This window comes from Kogia breviceps, chromosome 9, assembly GCF_026419965.1.
Source record: "Kogia breviceps isolate mKogBre1 chromosome 9, mKogBre1 haplotype 1, whole genome shotgun sequence".
NCBI lineage: Eukaryota > Metazoa > Chordata > Mammalia > Artiodactyla > Physeteridae > Kogia > Kogia breviceps.
In genome coordinates this window covers 59,415,243-59,436,912 of record NC_081318.1, presented here as the reverse complement: position 1 = coordinate 59,436,912, position 21,670 = coordinate 59,415,243, and the positions used below count along the sequence as shown (strand labels likewise).

At 40.2% G+C, this 21,670-nt stretch overlaps 1 protein-coding gene across 7 annotated transcripts in view; it reads right to left on the bottom strand.

The window, feature by feature from the left end:
* The window catches only part of DYNC1I1 (dynein cytoplasmic 1 intermediate chain 1), a 340,222-nt gene that overhangs the window by 258,864 nt on the left and 59,688 nt on the right, over positions 1-21,670 (bottom strand). For 4 of the 7 annotated variants that reach the window (XM_059074839.2, XM_067042542.1, XM_059074836.2 and 1 more), the window contains exon 5: positions 14,138-14,197. The exons of the other annotated variants lie outside the window; for them this stretch is intronic. In XM_059074839.2, coding sequence (XP_058930822.1) covers positions 14,138-14,197 — 60 coding nt within the window. The remainder of the gene's footprint in view (positions 1-14,137; positions 14,198-21,670) is intronic. 7 annotated transcript variants of the gene reach the window in all.

Sequence of the window (21,670 nt, the reverse complement as noted above, 5' to 3'; positions counted from 1 at the left end):
CAAGTAATATTCACAATGTCTGACATCAATCAAAAATCAGCAGACATGCAAAGAAGAAGGAAAACATAACTACAATGAAGAGATAAGTCAATCAATTGAAACTGATCCAAAACTAATACAGATGATGGGATAGCAAGTGAGGATATTAGTTAATAAAACTATTTCATGTGTTAAAAATTTGAGTAGAAACAATGGAAGATTTTTTTTTTTTTTTTTGCAGTACGCTGGCCTCTCACTGTTGTGGCCTCTCCCGTTGTGGAGCACAGGCTCCAGATGTGCAGGCTCAGCGGCCATGGTTCATGGGCCTAGCTGCTCCATGGCATGTGGGATCTTCCTGAACCGGGGCACAAACCCGTGTCCCCTGCATCGGCAGGCAGACTCTCAACCACTGCGCCACCAGGGAAGCCCGGAAGATTTTTTTTAAAAAGACACAAATTGAATTTTTAGAGATGAAAATTACAATGTATGAAATTATAAATTTACTGAGTAGGCTTCATGGAATATTAGAAATTGCAAAACAAAAGATTAGTGAACACAAAATATATCAATAGAAACTATCCAAAATAAAACACAAGTAGTAAAGGAAAAGTAGATGGAGCAAGTTAACTGTGGGAAAACCTCAAGTTACCTCATATATATGTCATTTGAGTCCCCAGAAGAAGAGAGAATAGAAAAAAATTTTGAAAAAGTAATGGATACATTTTTCCATATTTGTTGAAAACTATAAGTCCAGTGATCCAAGAATCTCAATGAACCCCAAACATAGGAAGCATGAAGAAAACTACATCTAGCTATATCATAATCAAATTGCTCAAAATCAATGAAAGAGAGAACAGTGCAAAAGCATCCAGGAAAGAAAAGACATTATACTCAGAGAAACAGATGAGAGCATATTTCTGGTCAAAAACAATGCAAGTGAGAAGACAATGAAGCAACATTTCTGAAGTACTGGAAGAAAAAAACTGTCAACCTAGAATTCTATACTCAGTTAAAACATATGTCAAAAATAAATATATAACAAAGACGTTTAAGACATAAAAAGCTAAAAGGATGCCTTAACAGAAGATCCTAACTATAAGAAGTGTTAAAGGATATCTACTGGACAGAAGTAAAATGATGCCAGATGGAAATATGGAGATACACCAAGGAAAGACATCAGAAAAGTATTGACTACATGGGTAAATATGTAAGATATTTTCCTTATTATTTAGATCTCTTTCAAAGATAATTGGCTGATGATGATGGTGGAGTAGAGGGATGTGGAACTCATCCCACACCATATACACATCAAAAACACATCTACACGTGGAACAATTCTCACTGGAAACTAGCAGAAAGACTCTTGTACAACAAAGTCTGTAGGAAAGATGGAATTGGGTAGGAAAGGAAGAGATGCCATCAGGTCAGGACCTGTACCCCTGGGAGGGGGCTCAGAGGACAAGGGAGATTACATGGGTGGAGATCCTCCCTGGGAGTGAGTTCTTCAAGCCACATGTTGGGCACCCCAGCCCTGGGGTCCAACACAGGGAAGATGAGCTCCCTTGGCTGGTTGGAGGGCCAGTGGGACTGGCAGAAGGGCTGTGGGAAGCACAGACGAGTGAAGCATGAGGAGCACATGCACGAGTGCTTACTCCCAAAGCAAGGTAGAGAAGGCATATTGGAACCACATGGGCAGCTGACTGGTTTACTGCTACTACCCTGGGTGCCTCCCCCTGCCTGAGCCAAGCTAATGTTCCAGCCCCACTTACTTCACATTGCAGCTCCACACTGGAGCGAGGGCTGCCACAGCTGAGGAGAGAGTTCAGCTGTCAGACACAGTGGTGGCTCAGACCTGAGGCAGCATCTGAAAAGGGCAGGGGCAGCGATTACTGGCACTTGCACAGGCAGTGCATCAGAAGCAGCCCTCACCTCTGGTCATGGCCAGACCACTGTAGCCCATGCCGCAACACACATGAAGGGCCCACACGGGCACTGCTTGCCCTGCAGCACAGCTCCACACCAGGGTGGCAGTGGTACAGACTGAGGGAAGAGAATGGACATGAAGGATCAAGAAGACTCAGACCCCGAAGCATGGTCTGAGCAGGGTTGGGGCAGCCATTACTGGCAACTGCACAGGCAGAGCATCAGAAGCAGCCCCAACCTCTGTATGGAGCCACACCGCTGCAGTCTGTGCCCCATCACACCAAAAGCCTGCATGGGTGCCTCTTGTTCCATCCAGCACTGCTCCCCTCTGGGGCAAAAGTCCTGGTGCTGGGAGCAGGAAGAGCTCACACTTAAAGGGAACAGAACCAGCACAGACCCGACCCCTCAGAGCTTCTGCTTCAGCAAGTTGGGACCTGACCCTGCTCCTAATAGGGTGGAGACAACCACTGAGCAGATGGTAAGCCCTGGCTCACACCTGACCCCAGCCAAAGCCCCTTTCTCCAGCTCCACCTCCAACCAAGGTGATACCTGCCAGCACACCATGAGGAAAGACATAACGTGTGTTCACATCAAATCTAGCTCCCAACCAAAGCTACCAGGCACACATAGACAGTATAGGGACACACCCACATGAGGACACCCCTTCAAGACTACAATAGGTAACTATTTCACCTAATTTCATAGAGACACAGAAAGTTAAGAAAAATGATAAGACAGAGGAACTTGTCTCAATTGAAAGAGCAAGAGAAAAACCCTGAAAAAAATAAATAATGAAATAGAAATAAACAATATACCAGGTAATTAACTCAAAGTAGTAGTAATAAAAATGCTAACTGAATTAGGGAAAGGAATAGTGAGAATTTTAACAAGGAACTAGAAAGTATAAAAAAGGATCAGAATTGACGAATACAATAACTGAAATGAAAAACACACTAGAAGGAATGAATAGCAAATTAGGCAATAAAGAAGAATGCACAAGTGATCTGGAAGATAGAATAATGGAAAACACCCAATTAGAACAGCAAAAAGAAAATTTAAAAATGAGAAGAGTTTAAGAGATCTCTGAGATAAAATGAAGCATACCAACATTCACATTATAGGGGCCCCAGAAGGACAGGAGAGAGAGAAGGGGATCAAAAACATATTTGATGAAATTATGGCTGAAAATGTCTCAAACCTGAAGAAGGAAATGAATATCCAGGTACAGGAAGCACAAAGGGTCCCAAACAAGGTGAACCCAAACAGACACATACCAAGACATATCATAATTTAAAATAGCAAAAGTAAAAGAAAAAAAAGGGAATTCTAAAGGTAGCAAGAGAAAAACAGAGTCATATACAAGGGAACCCCCATAAGACTATCTGATGATTTTTCTGAAGAAATTTTGCAGGCCAGAAGGGAGTGGGGCATGATATATTCAAAGTCCTGAAAAGGAAAAAAACTGCAATCTAGAATACTTAACCCAGCAAAATTATCACTTAGAATTGAAGGAGAGACGAACTTCTCAGACAAGTAAAAACTAAAAGAATTCATCAATACTAAACCTACCCTATAAGAAATGTTAAAGGGTGTTCTCTAAGTGGTAAAGAAAAGGCTATAACAAGAAGAATCTATAGGAAAGAAAAAAATCTCACTAGTAAAGGCAAATATATAGTAAATGCTAAGGATCAAACACTTAAATAAGCTAGGATAAAGATTTTTAAAAACCATTAAGTATAACTACAATAAACAATTAGGCGATAAACATGAAAATGACAAAAGGTACTGACTGAATAAAAAACAACACCCATCTATATACTGCTTACAAAAGACTCACTTCAGAGCTAAAGACAACACAGACTGAAAGGGAGAGGATGGTAAAAGATACTTCATGCAAACAAAAATGGCAAGAAAGCAGGAGTAGCAATACCCATATGAGACAAAACAGACTTTAAACAAAGTCCATAAAGAAAAACAAAGAAGGACGTTATATAATGATAAAGGGATCAATACAAAAAGGATATTACACCTGTTAACATATATATGCCCTCAGGCTTCCCTCGTAGCACAGTGGTTAAGAATCCGCCTGCCAATGCAGGGGACACAGGTTCAAGCCCTGGTCTGGGAAGATCCCCCATGCTGCGGAGCATCTAAGCCCATGAGCCACAACTACTGAGCCCACGTGCCACATCTACTGAAGCCCGTGCACTCTACAGCCTGTGCTCCACAACAAGAGAAGCCACTGCAATGAGAAGACCACGCACTGCAACCAAGAGTAGCCCCCCTGCTCACTGCAACTAGAGAAAGCCCGCGCACAGCAACAAAGACCCAACACAGCCAAAAATAATAAATAAATTTTAAAGAGAAAACATATATGCCCTCAATATAGGAGCACCTAAATACACAAAACAAATACTAACAGTCATAAAGGAAGAAATTGCCAGGAATACAATAATAGTAGGAGACTTTAACACCACACAGATATCAACGGACAGATTTTCCAGACAGAAAATCAACAGGGAAACAGTCTTAAATGACACACTAGACAAGTTGAACTTAATGGAATCTATAGGACATTCCATCCAATAACAGCAGAATACACATTCTTTTCAAGTGCACATGGAATGTTTTCCAGGATAGATCACATCCTAGGCCACAAAACCAGTGTCAACAAATTTAAGAGAATATAATTATATCAAGCATTTTTTTCTGACCACAATAGGAAACTAGAAATTAATTACAGAAAGAAAATGGGAAAAACACAAACACATGGGACTAAACAACATGTCACTAAAAAAAACAATGGCTCAATGAAGAAATCAAAGAGGAAATCAGAAAATACCTTGAGACAAATGGAAATGGAAACACATGTTCCAAAATCTATGGGATGCAGCAAAATCACTTTTATGAGGAAAGCTTATAGTGATACAGACCTTCCTCAAGAAATAAGAAAAATCTCAAATAAACAACATAACTTACCATCTAAAGGACAAAGAAAAAGAACAAAGAAAGCCCAAAGCCAGCTGAGGGAAGGAAACAATAAAGATCAGACAGGAAATAAATAAAATAGAAATGAAGAAACAATAGAGAAAATCAATGAAACCACGAGTTAGTTTTCTGAAAAGATAAACAAAATTGATAAACTTTTAGCCAGACTCACCAAGAAGAAAAGAGAGAGGACCCAAATAAACAGAATAAGAAATGAAAGAGGTGAAATAACAACCAACCACAGAGATAACAAAAAAAACCGTAAGATATACTATGAACAGTTATATGCCAACAAACCAAGTGTTGTCAAGAATGTGGAGGAACTGAGGCTCTCATACACTACTAGTGAGAATGTATATAATGGTAAAACCACTTTGAAAACAGTTTAAAATTTTAAGTTAAATATACATTCTCTATACAATTCAGCCATTATACTTTGTGATATTTACCCAAAAGAAATGAAAGCATATTGCATAAAAATATTTCTACATGAATGCTCATAGCATTTTTCTTTGTAATGGGGAAAACTGGAAACAACCCAAATGTACACCAAAAAGTGACCAGATAGGTGGAACCAGAGAGCTGGCACCGCACGCAATACCTTTGTGGACTGTGTGCTCCTCAAGGACAAGGAAATCAAAGCAGAGCAAAGTGCCTGGAACATTAAGGTGTATGCTGTTTCTCATTTGAGTCTGGATTTCTACCCACCAGAGTTATTCAAAACTTAAAATATAAGGTTGAGGTATTTATGCCTTGTGTCTTTTTTGTACCTTAATTCACTGGCAAGCATCCCACGTACCAAGTTGAAAGCCATGTGGCTGACAGGGTCTTGGTGCTCCGTCTGGGTGTCAGGCCTGAGCCTCTGAGGTGGGAGAGCCAAGTTCAGGACATTGGACTACCAGAGACCTCCTGGCCCCATGTAATATCAATCGGTGAGACCTCTCCCAGAGATCGCCATCTCAACACTAAGACCCAGCTCCACTCAACGACCAGCAAGCTCCAGTACTGGACACCCCATGCCAGACAACTAGCAAAACAGGAATACAACCCCACCCATTAGCAGAGTGACTGCCTAAAATCGTACTAAGTTCACAGACACCCAAAACACACTACCAGATGCGGTCCTGCCCAACAGAAAGACAAGATCCACCCTCATCCACCAGAACACAGGCACCAGTCCTCTCTACCAGGAAGCGTACACGACCCACTGAACCAACCCTACCCGCTAGGGGCAGATGCCAAAAGCAACAGGAACTATGAACCTGCAGCCTGCAAAAAGGAGACCACAAACACAATAAGCTGAGCAAAATGAGAAGACAGAGAAATAAGCAGCAGATGAAGGAGCAAGGTAAAAACCCACCAGACCAAACAAATGAAGAGGAAATAGGCAGCCTATCTGAAAAAAGAATTCAGAATAATGATAGTAAAGATGATCCAAAATCTTGGAAATAGAATGGAGAAAATACAAGAAACATTTAACAAGGACCTAGAAAAACTAAAGAGCAAAGAAATAATGATGAACAACACAATAAATGAAATTAAAAATTCTCTAGAAAGAATCAATAGCAGAATGACTGAGGAAGAAGAACGGATAAGTGACCTGGAAGATCAAATAGTGGAAATAACTACCACAGAGCAAAATAAAGAAAAAAGAATGAAAAGAATTGAAGACAGTCTCAGAGACCTCTGGGGCAACATTAAATGCAACAACATTCGAATTATAGAGGTCCCAGAAAAAGAAGAAGAAAAAGAAAGGGACTGAGAAAATATTTGAAGACATTATAGTTGAAAACTTCCCTAATATGGGAAAGGAAATAGTCAATCAAATCCAGGAAGCACAGAGAGTCCCATACAGTATAAATCCAAGGACAAACATGCCAAGACACATATTAATCAAACTCTCAAAAATTAAATACAAAGAAAAATATTAAAAGCAGCAAGGGAAAAGCAACAAATAACATACAAGGGAATCCCCACAAGGTTAACAGCTGATCTTTCAGCAGAAACTCTGCAAGCCAGAAGGGAGTGGCAGGACATATTTAAAGTGATGAAAACGAAAAAGTTACAACCAAGATTACTCTACCCAGCAAGGATCTCACTCAGATTCGACATAGAAATTAAAACTTTTACAGATAAGAAAAAGCTAAGAGAATTCAACACCACCAAACGAGCTTTACAACAAATGCTAAAGGAACTTCTCTAGGCAGGAAACACAAGAGAAGGAAAAAACCTACAAGAACAAACCCAGAAAAATTAAGAAAATGGTAACAGGAACATACATATCAATAATTACCTTAAATGTAAATGGATTAGATGCTCCAACCAAAAGACACAGACTGGATGAATGGATACAAAAACAGGACCCATATATATGCTGTCTACAAGAGACCCACTTCAGACCTAGGGACACATACGACTGAAAGTGAGGGGATAGAAAAAGGTATTCCATGAAAATGGAAATCAAAAGAAAGCTGGAGCAGCAATTCTCATATCAGATAAAATAGACTTTAAAATAAAGAATGTGACAAGAGACAAAGAAGGACACTACATAATGATCAAGGGATCAATCCAAGAAGATATAACAATTGTAAATATTTATGCACCCAACATAGAAGCACCTCAATACATAAGGCAAATGCTAACAGCCATAAAAGGGGAAATCGACAGTAACACAATCATCGTAGGGGACTTGAACACCCCACTTTCACCAATGGACAGATCAACCAAAATGAAAATAAATAAGTAAACACAAGCTTTAAATGATACATTAAATAAGATAGACTTAATTGATATTTATAGGACATTCCATCCAAAAACAACAGAATACACTTTCTTCTCAAGTGCTCATGGAACATTCTCTAGGATAGGTCATATCTTGAGTCACAAATCAAGCCTTGGTAAATTTAAGAAAACTGAAATAGGATTTCCCTTGTGGCACAATGGTTAAGAATCCACCTGCCAATGCAGGGGACATGGGTTCAAGCCCTGGTCCAGGAAGATTCCACATGCTGAGGAGCAGCTAAGTCCGTATGCCACAACTACTGAGCCTGCGCAACAGAGCCCGCAAGCTACAACTACTGAGCCTGCACGTCACAACTACTGAAGCCTGTGTTCCTAGAGCCCATGCTCTGCAACAAGAGAACCACTTCAATGAGAAGCCCACACACTGCAACGAAGAATAGCCCTTGCTCTCCACAACTACAGAAAGCTCGTACAGGGCTTCCCTGGTGGCGCAGTGGTTGAGAATCCGCCTGCCAATGCAGGGGACGCGGGTTTGAGCCCTGGTCTGGGAAGATCCCACATGCCGTGGAGCAACTAGGCCCGTGAGCCATAATTACTGAGCCTGCGCGTCTGGAGCCTGTGCTCTGCAATGGGAGAGGCTGCGATAGTGAGAGGCCTGCGCACCGCGATGAAGAGTGGCCCCCGCTTGCCACAACTGGAGGAAGCCCTCGCACAGAAACGAAGACCCAACACAGCCAAATATAAATAAATTAATTAATTTAGAAAAAAAAAAAAAAGAAAGCTCGTACAAACCAATGAAGACCCAACACAGCCAAAAATAAATAAATTAATTAATTTTTTAAAAATGAAAAGAAAATTGAAATCGTATCAAGTATCTTCTCCAACCACAACACTATGAGACTACATATCAATTACAGGAAAAAAAATGTAAGAAATACAAACATAAGGAGGCTAAACAGTATGCTACTAAATAACCAAGAGATCAATGAAGAAATCAAAGAGGAAATTAAAAAATACCTAGAAACAAATGACAATGAAAACACGACAACCCAAAACCTATGGAATGCAGCAAAAGCAGTTCTAAGAGGGAAGTTTATAGCAATACAATCCTACCTCAAAAAGCACGAAAAATCTCAAATAAACAACCTAACCTTACACCTAAAGCAATTAGAGAAAGAACAAAAAAAACCCAAAGTTAGCAGAATGAAAGAAATCATAAGGATCAGATCAGAAGTAAATGAAAAACAAATGTAGGAAATGATAGCAAAGATCAATAAAACTAAAAGCTGGTTCTTTGAGAAGATAAACAAAATTGATAAACCATTAGCCAGACTCATCGAGAAAAAAAGGGAGAAGACTCAGATCAACAGAATTAGAAATGAAAAAGGAGACGTAACAACTGACACTGCAGAAATACAAAGGATCATGAGAGATTACTACAAGCAACTGTATGCCAAGAAAATGGACAACCTGGAAGAAATGGACAAATTCTTAGAAAACCACAACCTCCCGAGACTGAACCAGGAAGAAACAGAAAATACAAATAGACCAATCACAAGCACTGAAATTGAAACTGTGATTAAAAATCTTCCAACAAACAAAAGTCCAGGACCAGATGGATTCACAGGTGAATTCTATCAAACATTTAGAGAAGAGCTGACACCTATCCTTCTCAAACTCTTCCAAAATATAGCAGAGGGAGGAACACTCCCAAACTCATTCTACAAGGTCACCATCACAGATACCAAAACCAGACAAAGATGTTACAAAAAAAGAAAACTATAGGCCAATATCACTGATGAACATAGGTGCAAAAATCCTCAACAAAATACTAGCAAACAGAATCCAACAGCACATTAAAAGGGTCATACACCATGATCAAGTGGGGTTTATCCCAGTAATTCAAGGATTCTTCAATATACACAGATCAATCAATGTGATACACCATATTAACAAATTGAAGGATAAAAACCATATAATCATCTCAATAGATGCAGAAAGAACTTTTGACAAAATTCAACATCTATTTATGATAAGAACTCTACAGAAAGTAGGCATAGACAGAACTTACCTCAACATAATAAAAGCCATATATGACAAACCCACAGCCAACATCTTTCTCAATGGTGAAAAACTGAAACCATTTCCACTAAGAGCAGGAACAAGACAAGGTTGCCCGCTCTCACCACTCTTATTCAACATAGTTTTGGAAGTTTTAGCCACAGCAATCAAAGACGAAAAAGAAATAAAAGGAATCCAAATCAGAAAAGAAGAAGTAAAACTGTCACTGTTTGCAGATGACCTGATACTATACATAGAGAATCGTAAAGATGCTACCAGAAAACTACTAGAGCTAATCAATGAATCTGGTAAAGTAGCAGGATACAAAATTAATGCACAGAAATTTCTTGCATTCCTATATACTAATGATGAAATATCTGAAAGAGAAATTTAGGAAACATTCCCATTCACCACTGCAACAAAAAGAATAAAATATGTAGGAATAAACCTACCTAAGGAGACAAAAGACCTGTGTGCAGAAAACTATAAGACACCGATGAAAGAAATTAAAGACAATACAAACAGATGGAGAGATATACCATGTTCTTAGATTGGAAGAATCAACATTGTGAAAATGACTATACTACCCAAACTAATCTACAGATTCAACGCAATCCCTATCAAACTACCACTGGCATTTTTCACAGAACTAGAACAAAAAATTTCACAATTCGTATGGAAACACAAAAGTCCCCGAATAGCCAAAGCAATCTTGAGAAACAAAAACGGAGCTGGAGGAATCAGGCTCCCTGACTTCAGACTACATTACAAAGCTACAGTAAACAAGACATTATGGTACTGACACAAAAACAGAAATACAGATCAATGGAACAGGATAGAAAGCCCAGAGATAAACCCACACACATACGGTCACCTTATCTTTGATAAAGGAGGCAAGAACATACAGTGGAAAAAAGACAGCCTCTTCAATAAGTGGTGCTAGGAAAACTGGACAGGTACACGTAAAAGTATGAGGTTAGAACACTCCCTAACACCATACACAAAAGTAAACTCAAAATGGATTCAGGACCTAAATATAAGGCCAAACACTATCAAACTGTTAGAGGAAAACATAGGCACAACACTCTATGACATAAATCACAGCAAGATCCTTTTTGACCCACCTCTTAGAGTAATGGAAATAAAAACAAACAAATGGGACCTAATGAAACTTAAAAGCTTTTGCACAGCAAAGGAAACCATGAACAAGATGAAAAGACAACCCTCAGAATGGGAGAAAATATTTGCAAATGAAGCAACTGACAAAGAATTAATCTCCAAAATATACAAGCAGCTCATGCAGCTCAATATGAAAAACACAAACAACCCAATCCAAAAATGTTCAGAAGACCTAAATAGACATTTCTCCAAAGAAGATAGGCAGATTTCCAACAAACACATGAAAGAATACTCAACATCACTAATCATTAGAGAAATGCAAATCAAAACTACAATGAGGTATCACCTCACACCGGTCAGAATGGCCATCACCAAAAAACCTACAAACAATAAATGCTGGAGAGGGTGTGGAGAAAAGGGAACACTCTTGCACTGTTGGTGGGAATGTAAATTGGTACAGCCACTATGGAGAACAGTATGGAGGTTCCTTAAAAAACTAAAAATAGAACTACCATACGACCCAGCAATCCCACTACTGGGCATATACCCTGAGAAAAACATAATTCAGAAAGAGTCATGTACCACAATGTTCACTGCAGCACTATTTACAATAGCCAGGACATGGTAGCAACCCAAGTGTCCACTGACAGATGAATAGATAAAGAAGATGTGGCACATACATACAATGGAATATTACTCAGCCATAAAAAGAAACAAAATTGAGTTATTTGTAATGACGTGGATGGACACAGAGTCCGTCATACAGAGTGAAGTAAGTCAGAAAGAGGAAAACAAATACCGTACGGTAACACGTATATATGGAATTTAAAAAAAAAAGGTTCTGAAGAACTTAGGGGCAGGACAGGAATAAAGACGCAGACGTAGAGAATGGACTTGAGGACATGGGTGGGGGAAGAGTAAGCTGGGACGAAGTGAGAGAGTGGCATGGACATATATGCACTACCAAATGTATGTAAAATCGATAGCTAGTGGGAAACAGCCACATAGCACAGGGAGATCAGCTCTGTGCTTTGTGACCACCTAGAGGGGTGGGATAGGGAGGGTGGGAGGGAGATGCAAGAGGGAGGGGATATGGGGACATATGTATATGTATAGCTGATTCATTTTGTTATACAGCAGAAACTAACACAACAATGTAAAGCAACTATACTCCAATAAAGATGTTAAAAAAAGAAAACAAAAAGGGACCAGATAAACAAACTGTGGTATGTCCATACAATGAACTAGTCAGCAAAAATAAGGAATGAACTGCTGATACACACCTATGTGAATGAGTCTTAAAATAATTATTCTGATTAAAAGAAGTCAGTCAAAAGAGTACCTACTGCATTATTTCATTTATATAACATTCTAGGAAATGTAAACTAATGGACAGTGACAGAAAGCAGATCAGTTGTTTGGGGGGTGCAGAGAAGCAGGAGTGAAGATGAGAAAGGCACAGGAGAAAACTTTTGGGGATGATGAATATGCTTATTATCTTGATTGTGGTGATGATTTCATGAATATGTATACATTAAAATTTATCAATTTGAATATTTTAAATGTGTGTCATTTCTTTAATGTTAATCATACTTCAATAAAGCTGTTAAAAAAAATCAAGTGACAGAGCCAGTTAACCCCATGCCAAAGAGCAAGAAGAGGAAATAAAACTGTCACTAGAAAACTCTTGTCGCCTGAGGTAAACTTCATAAAAAAACTTCACAAAAAAAACTTCTTAAAAAAACTGAGTTTTTGCCTGGAAAACAGATATAAATAGGAAAATTCCTAACTGTTCCACACCAGCAAGTGTAATTTACCAATGTCACAATCTGTCTAAAAAATCTGTTAATTTAAGTGCATAAGGTAAAGTCTCTGCCAGTTCTAGCCTCCTTTTTTAAGAAAAAAAACACAATGAAATATTGAAGAACTACTGTCTGAAATTCTCCTGAATAGTAACATACTATGTATTCAGGGTTTTCACTTTGATTTAAGCCATATTTCTTGGTTATTTAAATAATACAAATGGAAATAAAACATACAATGAACTATATAACTAAATAGCCAAAAATTTAGTAGTGTTAAAAAAAAAATAGTGTATCAGTTACCTGAAGTGTTAGGATATTACCTTGGTTTAGCAGCGTTGTGAGTCTGCAGAGAACTTTTGCATACATAAAAGGACACAGGCAGATGGCATTTAACCTGACATACAGAGAGCCCTTCAACCTTGAACGCCTACAGTAGGCACTGAAATTGATAGAAACCCACAGATACATGCCCAGGAATCTCAGAACTTCACAATAAATAATAAATAAATAAACACCCACTTTGGGATTCATTAGGTTGTATTTAGAAAGAAAAAGTAATAGCTTCACAAAATAATAAAATTTTTCACATACTGAGATACCCAGTGGTGTGTTGGTAAATGTTCAATAACTAGCTTGAGGGAAAGGGGGCAAGCCCTGGTTTGCAGCACTTGCCAATTTTTGTGGTGTAAATACCCTCACCGTGGCTGGTTTCGAGCTGATCTGAATTCACCAAAGCAAGCTGAAAAGAGAAGCACGCAGTCGGTGCTCCTGAGCTTGCACAGCTAGAACAAGCACCCCACTGGAAACATCTCAAGCGTGAATATAAGCTAACTCCAACCCTATAAGAGAAGTAAACTATGTTTCTAGGAAATGCCTGTGTGTTTTATTCTTTTCTGTTCTGAAGCTACCTTTTAACATACATTTCCACTTGAACAAAATGATCTTTAGGATGCAGGAGACATTACCCATCATCAAATATTTGAGATTTCTTAATACTGAGGCATTCAACAAATCTGCTTTTTCTTTAACAGGAATCTTTATACAATTCAAACTTGATTCAAATTAAATGCTAACTGTGAGTCCCCGAAAAGTGAAAAGGAAAGGAAACAAACAAGATACATTTTCGTACTGATTTTAGACAAGGATTAACTTAAGGTAACTTGTTAGTCAAGGGGAGGATGGTTAGGATTAAGTTAACCATCTCTGCCGTCACAGAACTTGCGTGCCCCACCTTGCAGCAGAGGTGTGGGGATATGTTTGTAATTTTTGTTTTGGGGGAGGGCTATTTTGCAATAATAGGAATTAAAAGGGGAGATCAAAAGCCATCTTTTTGTGGTGTTTTCCACAAAGAGACTTTCTTCAAAGCGTAACTTCATAAGGAAAACTAATAGAAGGAAATAAACGTATCAAACTGGAAATTCAACAAAGAAGGAAAAAGCAAGAGCAACAAAAGCTCCAGCATTTCAATACAACCGTAGCAAAGAAATAATAAAAGGAGTAACAAAAGAGCAGACATATACCCAAGTTCTGAGTCTGACTGCAGCTGGAGCACTGAGGGGTCTGTGTCCCACTGCAGGGTCCTAATCGTGCAGCACAAAGGAAAAAAGAACACAGAGAATTAACAAAAGGGGAGGGAAACAAACCAAACCAAACCATGTCATTCATCAAGGCAATGGCATATACAATGTATACACAAAACATCTCCCCACTTTGTCACCCCGGCAACCCCCAGGAGCCAGGAAGACCCCGTGAATATCAAGTGATAAGAGAAAGTGAGGAGCTGTCCTTTCCTTTGAACAACTGTTTTGATACTGGAAGCTATGGTTGTTTTCATGGAAGGAAGCCCAGAGCTAAATATTCAAATATTCATCCACTCACACACACCCTTTTTGCTTTTGTTTCATTCTACACTGGAGCCTGATTGATTTCAGCATGTAAACTGCTTCACGCATACCCCAGAGCCCAGTCACACCAGGGAGCAACAAGCATCTCCCATGCAACGATGAAAATCAAATGTAAGGGTTCAAATGGGCCACAGCAGGAGCATCTGGGCAAGTCTGGCCAGGTAGAACACGACTGCAGAACCAGGAGAATAACTGGCTTCCTCGGGTCAGTTACTGCAAAAACAACGCATTAGATTTCGAGGCTCACGGGTGCTTTGTTGTTTTTTATTTATATATTACACCAAGATGGTGACCAACAATAATATCATTTGCCTCTAAAGATGCCAGGGATATCTTACACCTTCTAAATATTTCACGAGATAGCACAAAGTATCAATAGTTACCAAGGTTACCAATGATTATCCATTTCCCTTGTTATTTCTCCATCACATAAAAGGAGAAGAGTAGCTCTTCCATGAACAGAGTGCACACAAGGACCTTTCCCAGGCAGGACCTTTAAATTCCCTGCATGTTAAGTAGTTACAGGTGAGTCAGGCATAAAGTTACCAGGTAGACAACCGATGGACAGTGGGGACTTTGGGGGCAGGCATCTGAGACTCAAATCGTGCCTCTGGGACTTACCAGCCGTGTGACGTTGGGCACGCTGCTTAAGTTCTCAACCCCTGCACCCTTGTACTTGCTCTGAGCATGGCCCACAGACCAGCAGCATCAGCATCTCAGGGAGTTTGTTGGAAATGCCAAGACTCGGGTCTCACCCAGACTCACTGGCTCCAGACTACAGTTTACTAAGGCCCCAGGTGATGTGATTTGTGGGCACCTTGAAGTTTGAGAAGCCCTGCTCAGTTTCCTTGTCTGTACGGATTTACCATGACTTATGAGACAATTCATGACCTGGCTTGTAGCTATCTTCCCAATGTATCTCTAAGTGCGGCCCCCTCCCTCACTGTGTCTTCCCTGATGTTCTTCCCCCAAAGAGCTGTGTGGCTCACGCCTTTGCTTGTTTCTGTCTTTTGGCTCAAATGTCACCTGCCCAGAGAGGCTTTCCTTCTCTCTCCACCCTACCCCAAGCAACACTTCCTTGTCACTCCTCATCCCGTTCTCTTATCCTGCTTTACTTTCTTCATAAAGTATCTTTACCTATGATTTTATTATACGTCAGTTTATTTATGACTGTTTGTTGTTTAACTCTGGACTTAAGCCTCATAATGACAGGAACAGCTATATATCTACGTTATAGGGATATATGCCTAGACCCACGCGTGGCATACATGTTTATATAATACAGTATTAGTTGAATGAATAGATGGATGGACGGACTGTCTCTCTCTGGATTTCTATAGGGACTACATGCAATTATACCTGTAAAATACAAAGTAATTATCTGATAAACAGTAGCTGCTCGTACTATATACCACATCGACTGTAACTACTCCCAATGTTTCTTTGAGTCAGTGCCCCACGTATGTAAAGATCCCACCTAAGCTTCTCCTGCAGAAGTATCGGAATGCAGTTTCATAGCTTCCCTTATTAGTTCTGGTCATGCTCTTGTCCTCTTACCTAAATGCACTGAAAGATGACAGCTAAAGTGAGAACACAAACTGGCCACTGTTTCTTAGACCAGTGCTTCTCAAACTTTAATGCACAGATATCTGGGAACATTGTTTAAAATGCAGATTCTGATGTAGTAGGTCTGGGGTGGCCTGAGATGCCACATTTCTGACAGCTCCAAGGGATGCAGATGCTGCTGGTCTGTGGACCACACTTCGAGGAGCAAGGTCTGGACTTAGATCAGTAGTTTTCAAATTCTAACATGGATCAGAATAACCTGGAGGGATTGTTGAAATACAGATGCTGATCTTCTACCCCAGAAATTTTGATTTCAGTAGTTCTGGGGTGGGGCCTGAGAATTTGTATTTCTAACAAGTTCCCAGGTAATGCTAACAGCTGACCCTGGAACCACCTTTAGAGAATGACGGGGCTAGACTACTGCTTCCATTCCTCAGCAGGCAGAAAGCATCACCGATCCTCAAATACATCAGTATCAAAACCAGTGATTAACTCAAGACTGGCCTAAGGTCCAGGCCATTTTCAAACCAATTAAATCAGAATGTCTCAGGTGGGACCCAGGCATCTGGATTTTTTAAAAACTCTCCAGGTGATTCTAATGTGCAGCCGGCGGTGAAAACTACTGCTCTGCACTCATCCTCTGTCTAAGGAAAGCAACTCTCCCTGGCTCTGCACGCTGATTCCATCACCTCCTTTCAAATCGGGGAAGTAACCGAATCCATTACACTGATTCACCCTTGCTGATGTTCACGTATCGCTGGGGATCAAACCTTTTATCTTTATGGATATTTCTTTGGCTATAGACAGAGGAGCAGCCTCTGGCTCTGGATGACGTGAGAGGCATTCCCTCATAAGGAACGGGATCAGCTCCTTTGCCCTCAGGTTTCTGATGGGACTTTTTTTTTTTTTTTTTTTTTTTTTTTTGCGGTATGCGGGTCTCTCACTATTGTGGCCTCTCCCGTTGCGGAGCACAGGCTCCGGACGCGCAGGCTCAGCGGCCATGGCTCACGGGCCCAGCTGCTCCGCGGCATGTGGGATCCTCCCGGACCAGGGCACAAACCCGTGTCTCCTGCATCGGCAGGCGGACTCTGATGGGACTTTTATTGGCCTTTTTTCGTTCCTCCTAGGCAGGTGAAGAATGTGGCAGCTCCCAGGTGGTCACAGCTATTCTGCTATTTATCCGACAGCTCACCTGAACTCACTGTATCCTTAAAGAAGTAAAAACGATGATTCTCTCAGAATCACTCACTTCAGAAGTCCACAGATTAGCAGTGTGGGGTTTGTGTTTTACTCAGCCTGAACAACAAAGGAGGTCTCTGGCACTAACCCACAACAGTCCTGCCCTCCACCCCAGTCACACGTGTTCCTCAGTAAAAGAAATCATAGTCATTGCCATTAACGAGCAGTGTGCTAAGGAGTCAAGCCGAGGATGCTATCAAGTGTGCAAATTCTTTCTTCTCCTTTTTCCCATTATTATCTGTGGAGTGGTCAGACACACAGGATGCACTTTTTCTTTGAAAAGGAACTTAAAGTCAGTACACTGAATAAACAATGTGTTTCCGAGGGTAGCCTAGGAATGTGTATTAAACGTTTGCTGAATTCCTTCTGTGCAAACTTGCAAAAAAACTTCCCTGTAAAAAACAAAACAAAACAAAACAACAACAAAAAACTTCCCTGTAGATAGCAGCACCTTGGAGAGGGCCTCACCTCAGCCTAGGGGTCTTGGCCTGTGTTCTGGGCTCGGCTCCACTGTGTGTCATCAGGAAGGTCTGCTGTCCTTAGCAAAAGGAGGGTGCAGGCCTAGAGGCCCTTTAAGGTTCTTTTCTGCCTGATATGTTAAAACGTCAGATGACTATTAAACCGCCTTTCTGCTTTCTCTTCTCCAGCTGGAATACTTTTCTTGAACCAACTGACAAAGTTCTTACTTTTTAACCATCTTATCATCAACTTACTGTATCATTGAAAGTACAATGATGGTTTCCCCACAGCGTCTTGGACAGTTTGAAATCTTGCCAGGTAGTTTATTTTTTAAATGAAAGAAGTAGTAAAATTGTAAGTAAATATATGTGAACTTAATACATTATCACAAAATATTTTCATACAGAAATCACCCTGTTTACTATAGTAATTAGTTCTAGTTATCAGTCCTCTCTGCAATGGACCAATCAATGCATGCAGGGACAGAATATTTTTACAAAAATATTCATTTAGGGGCTTCCCTGGTGGCGCAGTGGTTGGGAGTCCGCCTGCCGATGCAGGGGATACGGGTTCGTGCCCCGGTCCGGGAAGATCCCACGTGCCGCGGAGCGGCTGGGCCCGTGAGCCATGGCCGCTGAGCCTGCGCGTCCGGAGCCTGTGCTCCGCAACGGGAGAGGCCACAACAGTGAGAGGCCCGCATACCACAAAAAAAAAAAAAAAAAAAAAAATTCATTTAATTGTTCAATACATTCCTATTAAGAGCCTAATATGTAAACTACTGTGCTAGAGGATTAAAAGAACTCCTAAGGAAACTGCAACTCTTATGGGGAGATAAAACGTATCAATAGTTTAGCAGAACAAGGCAGAAAGTAAAACGAGCCATGTAAGCACCACAGTTATGCTGTGGGACATGGGACTTGCACTTAAGAATCTTACATTTTAGTAAAGGAATGAGACCTATGAATATTTATACCTAATGATATGCATGCTGATAATATATACAAGGAAGGAAGGAGGTCTAATCACTTGCCCAGGGCCTGGCAAAGTTTAAAGTTTCAATCAATGTTAGCTGAATAAAATAAGTAAATGCCATAAGAGAGATTAATACTAATGACAGCTGTAATTTCCTTTCAATGAGTGTTTATTCTGTGCCAGCCAGCCAGGCACTGGACTATACTTTCATTATCCTTTGGAAGCCAGAGCAGGGAGACACCTTCCCTCTTGAAAAGATCAGAGATTCCATTCGACCTGGTTTTTGAAAGATGGAGCAGGATTGGGACATAACAAACTCATTTTTCATCAGTGCCTTGTTTAGTTTAGGCAGCTGAGTTAGTAGTCTACTAGTTCTAATAAGACTTCTAGATCTAGTAAGCTGTATTTTAGATGCCAATTTACCCATTTGTCATGAGAACAATAACTGCCAGTCAGAGCAATTATACAAGCCTGACAGAGTCTCCTCCCCTTGAAGACCAGCTTCCTGGGAAGCCAGACAACTTTAGCAGCATCTTTAGAATTAGAACAAGTGAAGCTGAACGTTTACGGCTTCTCCCTGTCCTACGCCCATGTCCGCATTTTTCAGCAAGACTGGACATACCTCCCTCACTTCTGCCAGAGCCTCCATTTTCCCTAATTTCTTGGGATGACCAACAGAACCTGTTTTGATGAATGTAATCTTTCTTTAATTCTGTCAATTAGATTTTGTTCAGTGTTCCTGTCTGGGAAACCATCTTGGTTGTGTCTGCTTATTTTTAAGAGTTGTATTTGTCTGCTCTGATCAATTGTAGGTTGATTTCTTAGGTTAGGTCTCTGAGGGCCCAAGGGAGGATCTCTTTCATATGGAACCTGCAATTTGCACAGATCCTGAATAACCCAGTAATTCCTTACCTAATCTGGCATCATCATGGCTCTATGGTCCCATGGTTGGATCGGCAGTTCTGGACACACCATTTAAGGTCACATTTCCTAACTTTGTTTCAAAATTCTAGGTACAGGAGCTTCCCACACCATGGAAAATAATCATTCACCTATTTGATCCTAAACATTTCAAACAATGTAGGCTCTGGTATCTCATCTAAAAAGGCCTACCATGTAACAGTTTATTATTTGGGGAAAATTTGTTTTTCAATATTTCTTTAAAAAAAAAAAAAGAAGAAGCAAAACTCCAAAATTCTTCAAACTCGCAGTGACCTATTAAAAGACTAACAGAACTTTATATTTTAAACCTTTTAACAATTCATCACTAACCAGCTTCTTAATAAAATTCTCCCTACATTGGCCCAATATTATTTGCTCAGTTTCAGTTTATTAGATAGAGGGAAGTGAAAATTCAAACAAAACGAACAAAACAAAACAATCCCTGGCCCTCTGCTGAAAGTATAACTTAGGAGTAAAAGACATGATGTCTGTTTTGTGTAACCTTGTTCTCTGATGAGTTGTTAATTTCTTCCTGTTCAGCAGCAAGTTAGTGGTTTCCATTCTTCTTCCCATCTTTTTTAGACTCCAGAGTAGACAGCCTTAATATTCTTCCCTTAAAGAATATCTTTGCTCTTACCTTTTTTTTTTTTTTTTGGTTTTGGTTATAAGAAAGAGATGTCTGATAAATACTTGGAAGGCAGTAGTAAAGAACTGTCATTTGTAATGCTAGTATTCAATGTGGCTGGGGCATGCTCATATACTGCTGGTGGCATTTTAAACTAGTACAGTTCTTTGGGAAAGCAATATGCCAATATGGAGCAAGAATCATAAACACAGAATTACTCCAGGACTCGTTTCACTTCCAGGAACTCAGCCTACGGAAATAAAATAACACAAGCAATAATAACAAAAATAATGATGATGATGATAACAAAGACCTCCAAATTATCAAATCCCAAGGCTAATTCTTCTTTCTCAGCCTTGATCTCCATGATTCTGGTGACTATTTTCTCCTTCATAGCATGTTACTTCTTTTAGTTTTCCTGACCCTAACAATCTTGTTTCTTTTCCTCCTCTCTCACTGTAACTTTGGAAGGGTCCTTATTCTGTCCATCCCCGTAAAGACAGACATTCCCCAACCAGGGTTATTTCTTCTCCCTTCACCTCTATACTCTAACTGTAGGCGACCCCAAAGATGTCCATATATCTTCAGCAAAAGATAACCCCAACATCCTCATCACCCTTGAACTCCAAGTCCCACCTTTTCACATGCTTTTTGGACATATCCATCTGTAACACCAAAGCCATTTCACCCTTCCTTGTCTCATCTGTCTTTCCTTTCCTTCTCTATTGCCACAGTCCTCATTCAGACCTTCGGTCCTTTTTATCAGACCAATGGTTCCCCCAAATTCATCTGCAAATCTTGAAAGCATTATAAAAATGCAGCAGCCCAGATCTCAACTCAGACCTGTGCCCTAGGTATCTGTTTTTAATAAGCTGCCAAGTAAATTCAATAGATAGCCACCAGATATGGAAGCCAGGAATCTGAACTATCTCCAACTTGCCTCCCAGACTCTGATCTCTTTTCATACTGCCTCCTTCACATGCATTCTACATCCCATACTCTTCCTTCCCCCACCATTTTCCTTTGTTTTAATGCCTCTCCCATTATCTGGAATGTCCTTTCTCCCACCTCTACTTGTCCAAAGCATAGGCACTATTTAAGGCCCAGCTGAAATGCCTTGCTCTCTAAATATATTTGTCCTCAATAACCTCATTCACAAATAACTTGTCTCTCTATGCGACAAGAACGGAGAAATGCCTGCACCTCTTATTTCAGTTCTCTTTGCCAACCTACAACCCACTTGACCTCAATAGTAGCCCTGCATCACGCTTTAAGGCCAAGTCTGAAGATGGTCTAAAGGATGTAATAAGCATTGTTACAAAGCCCAGAGGCCTCAGCATGAAGAC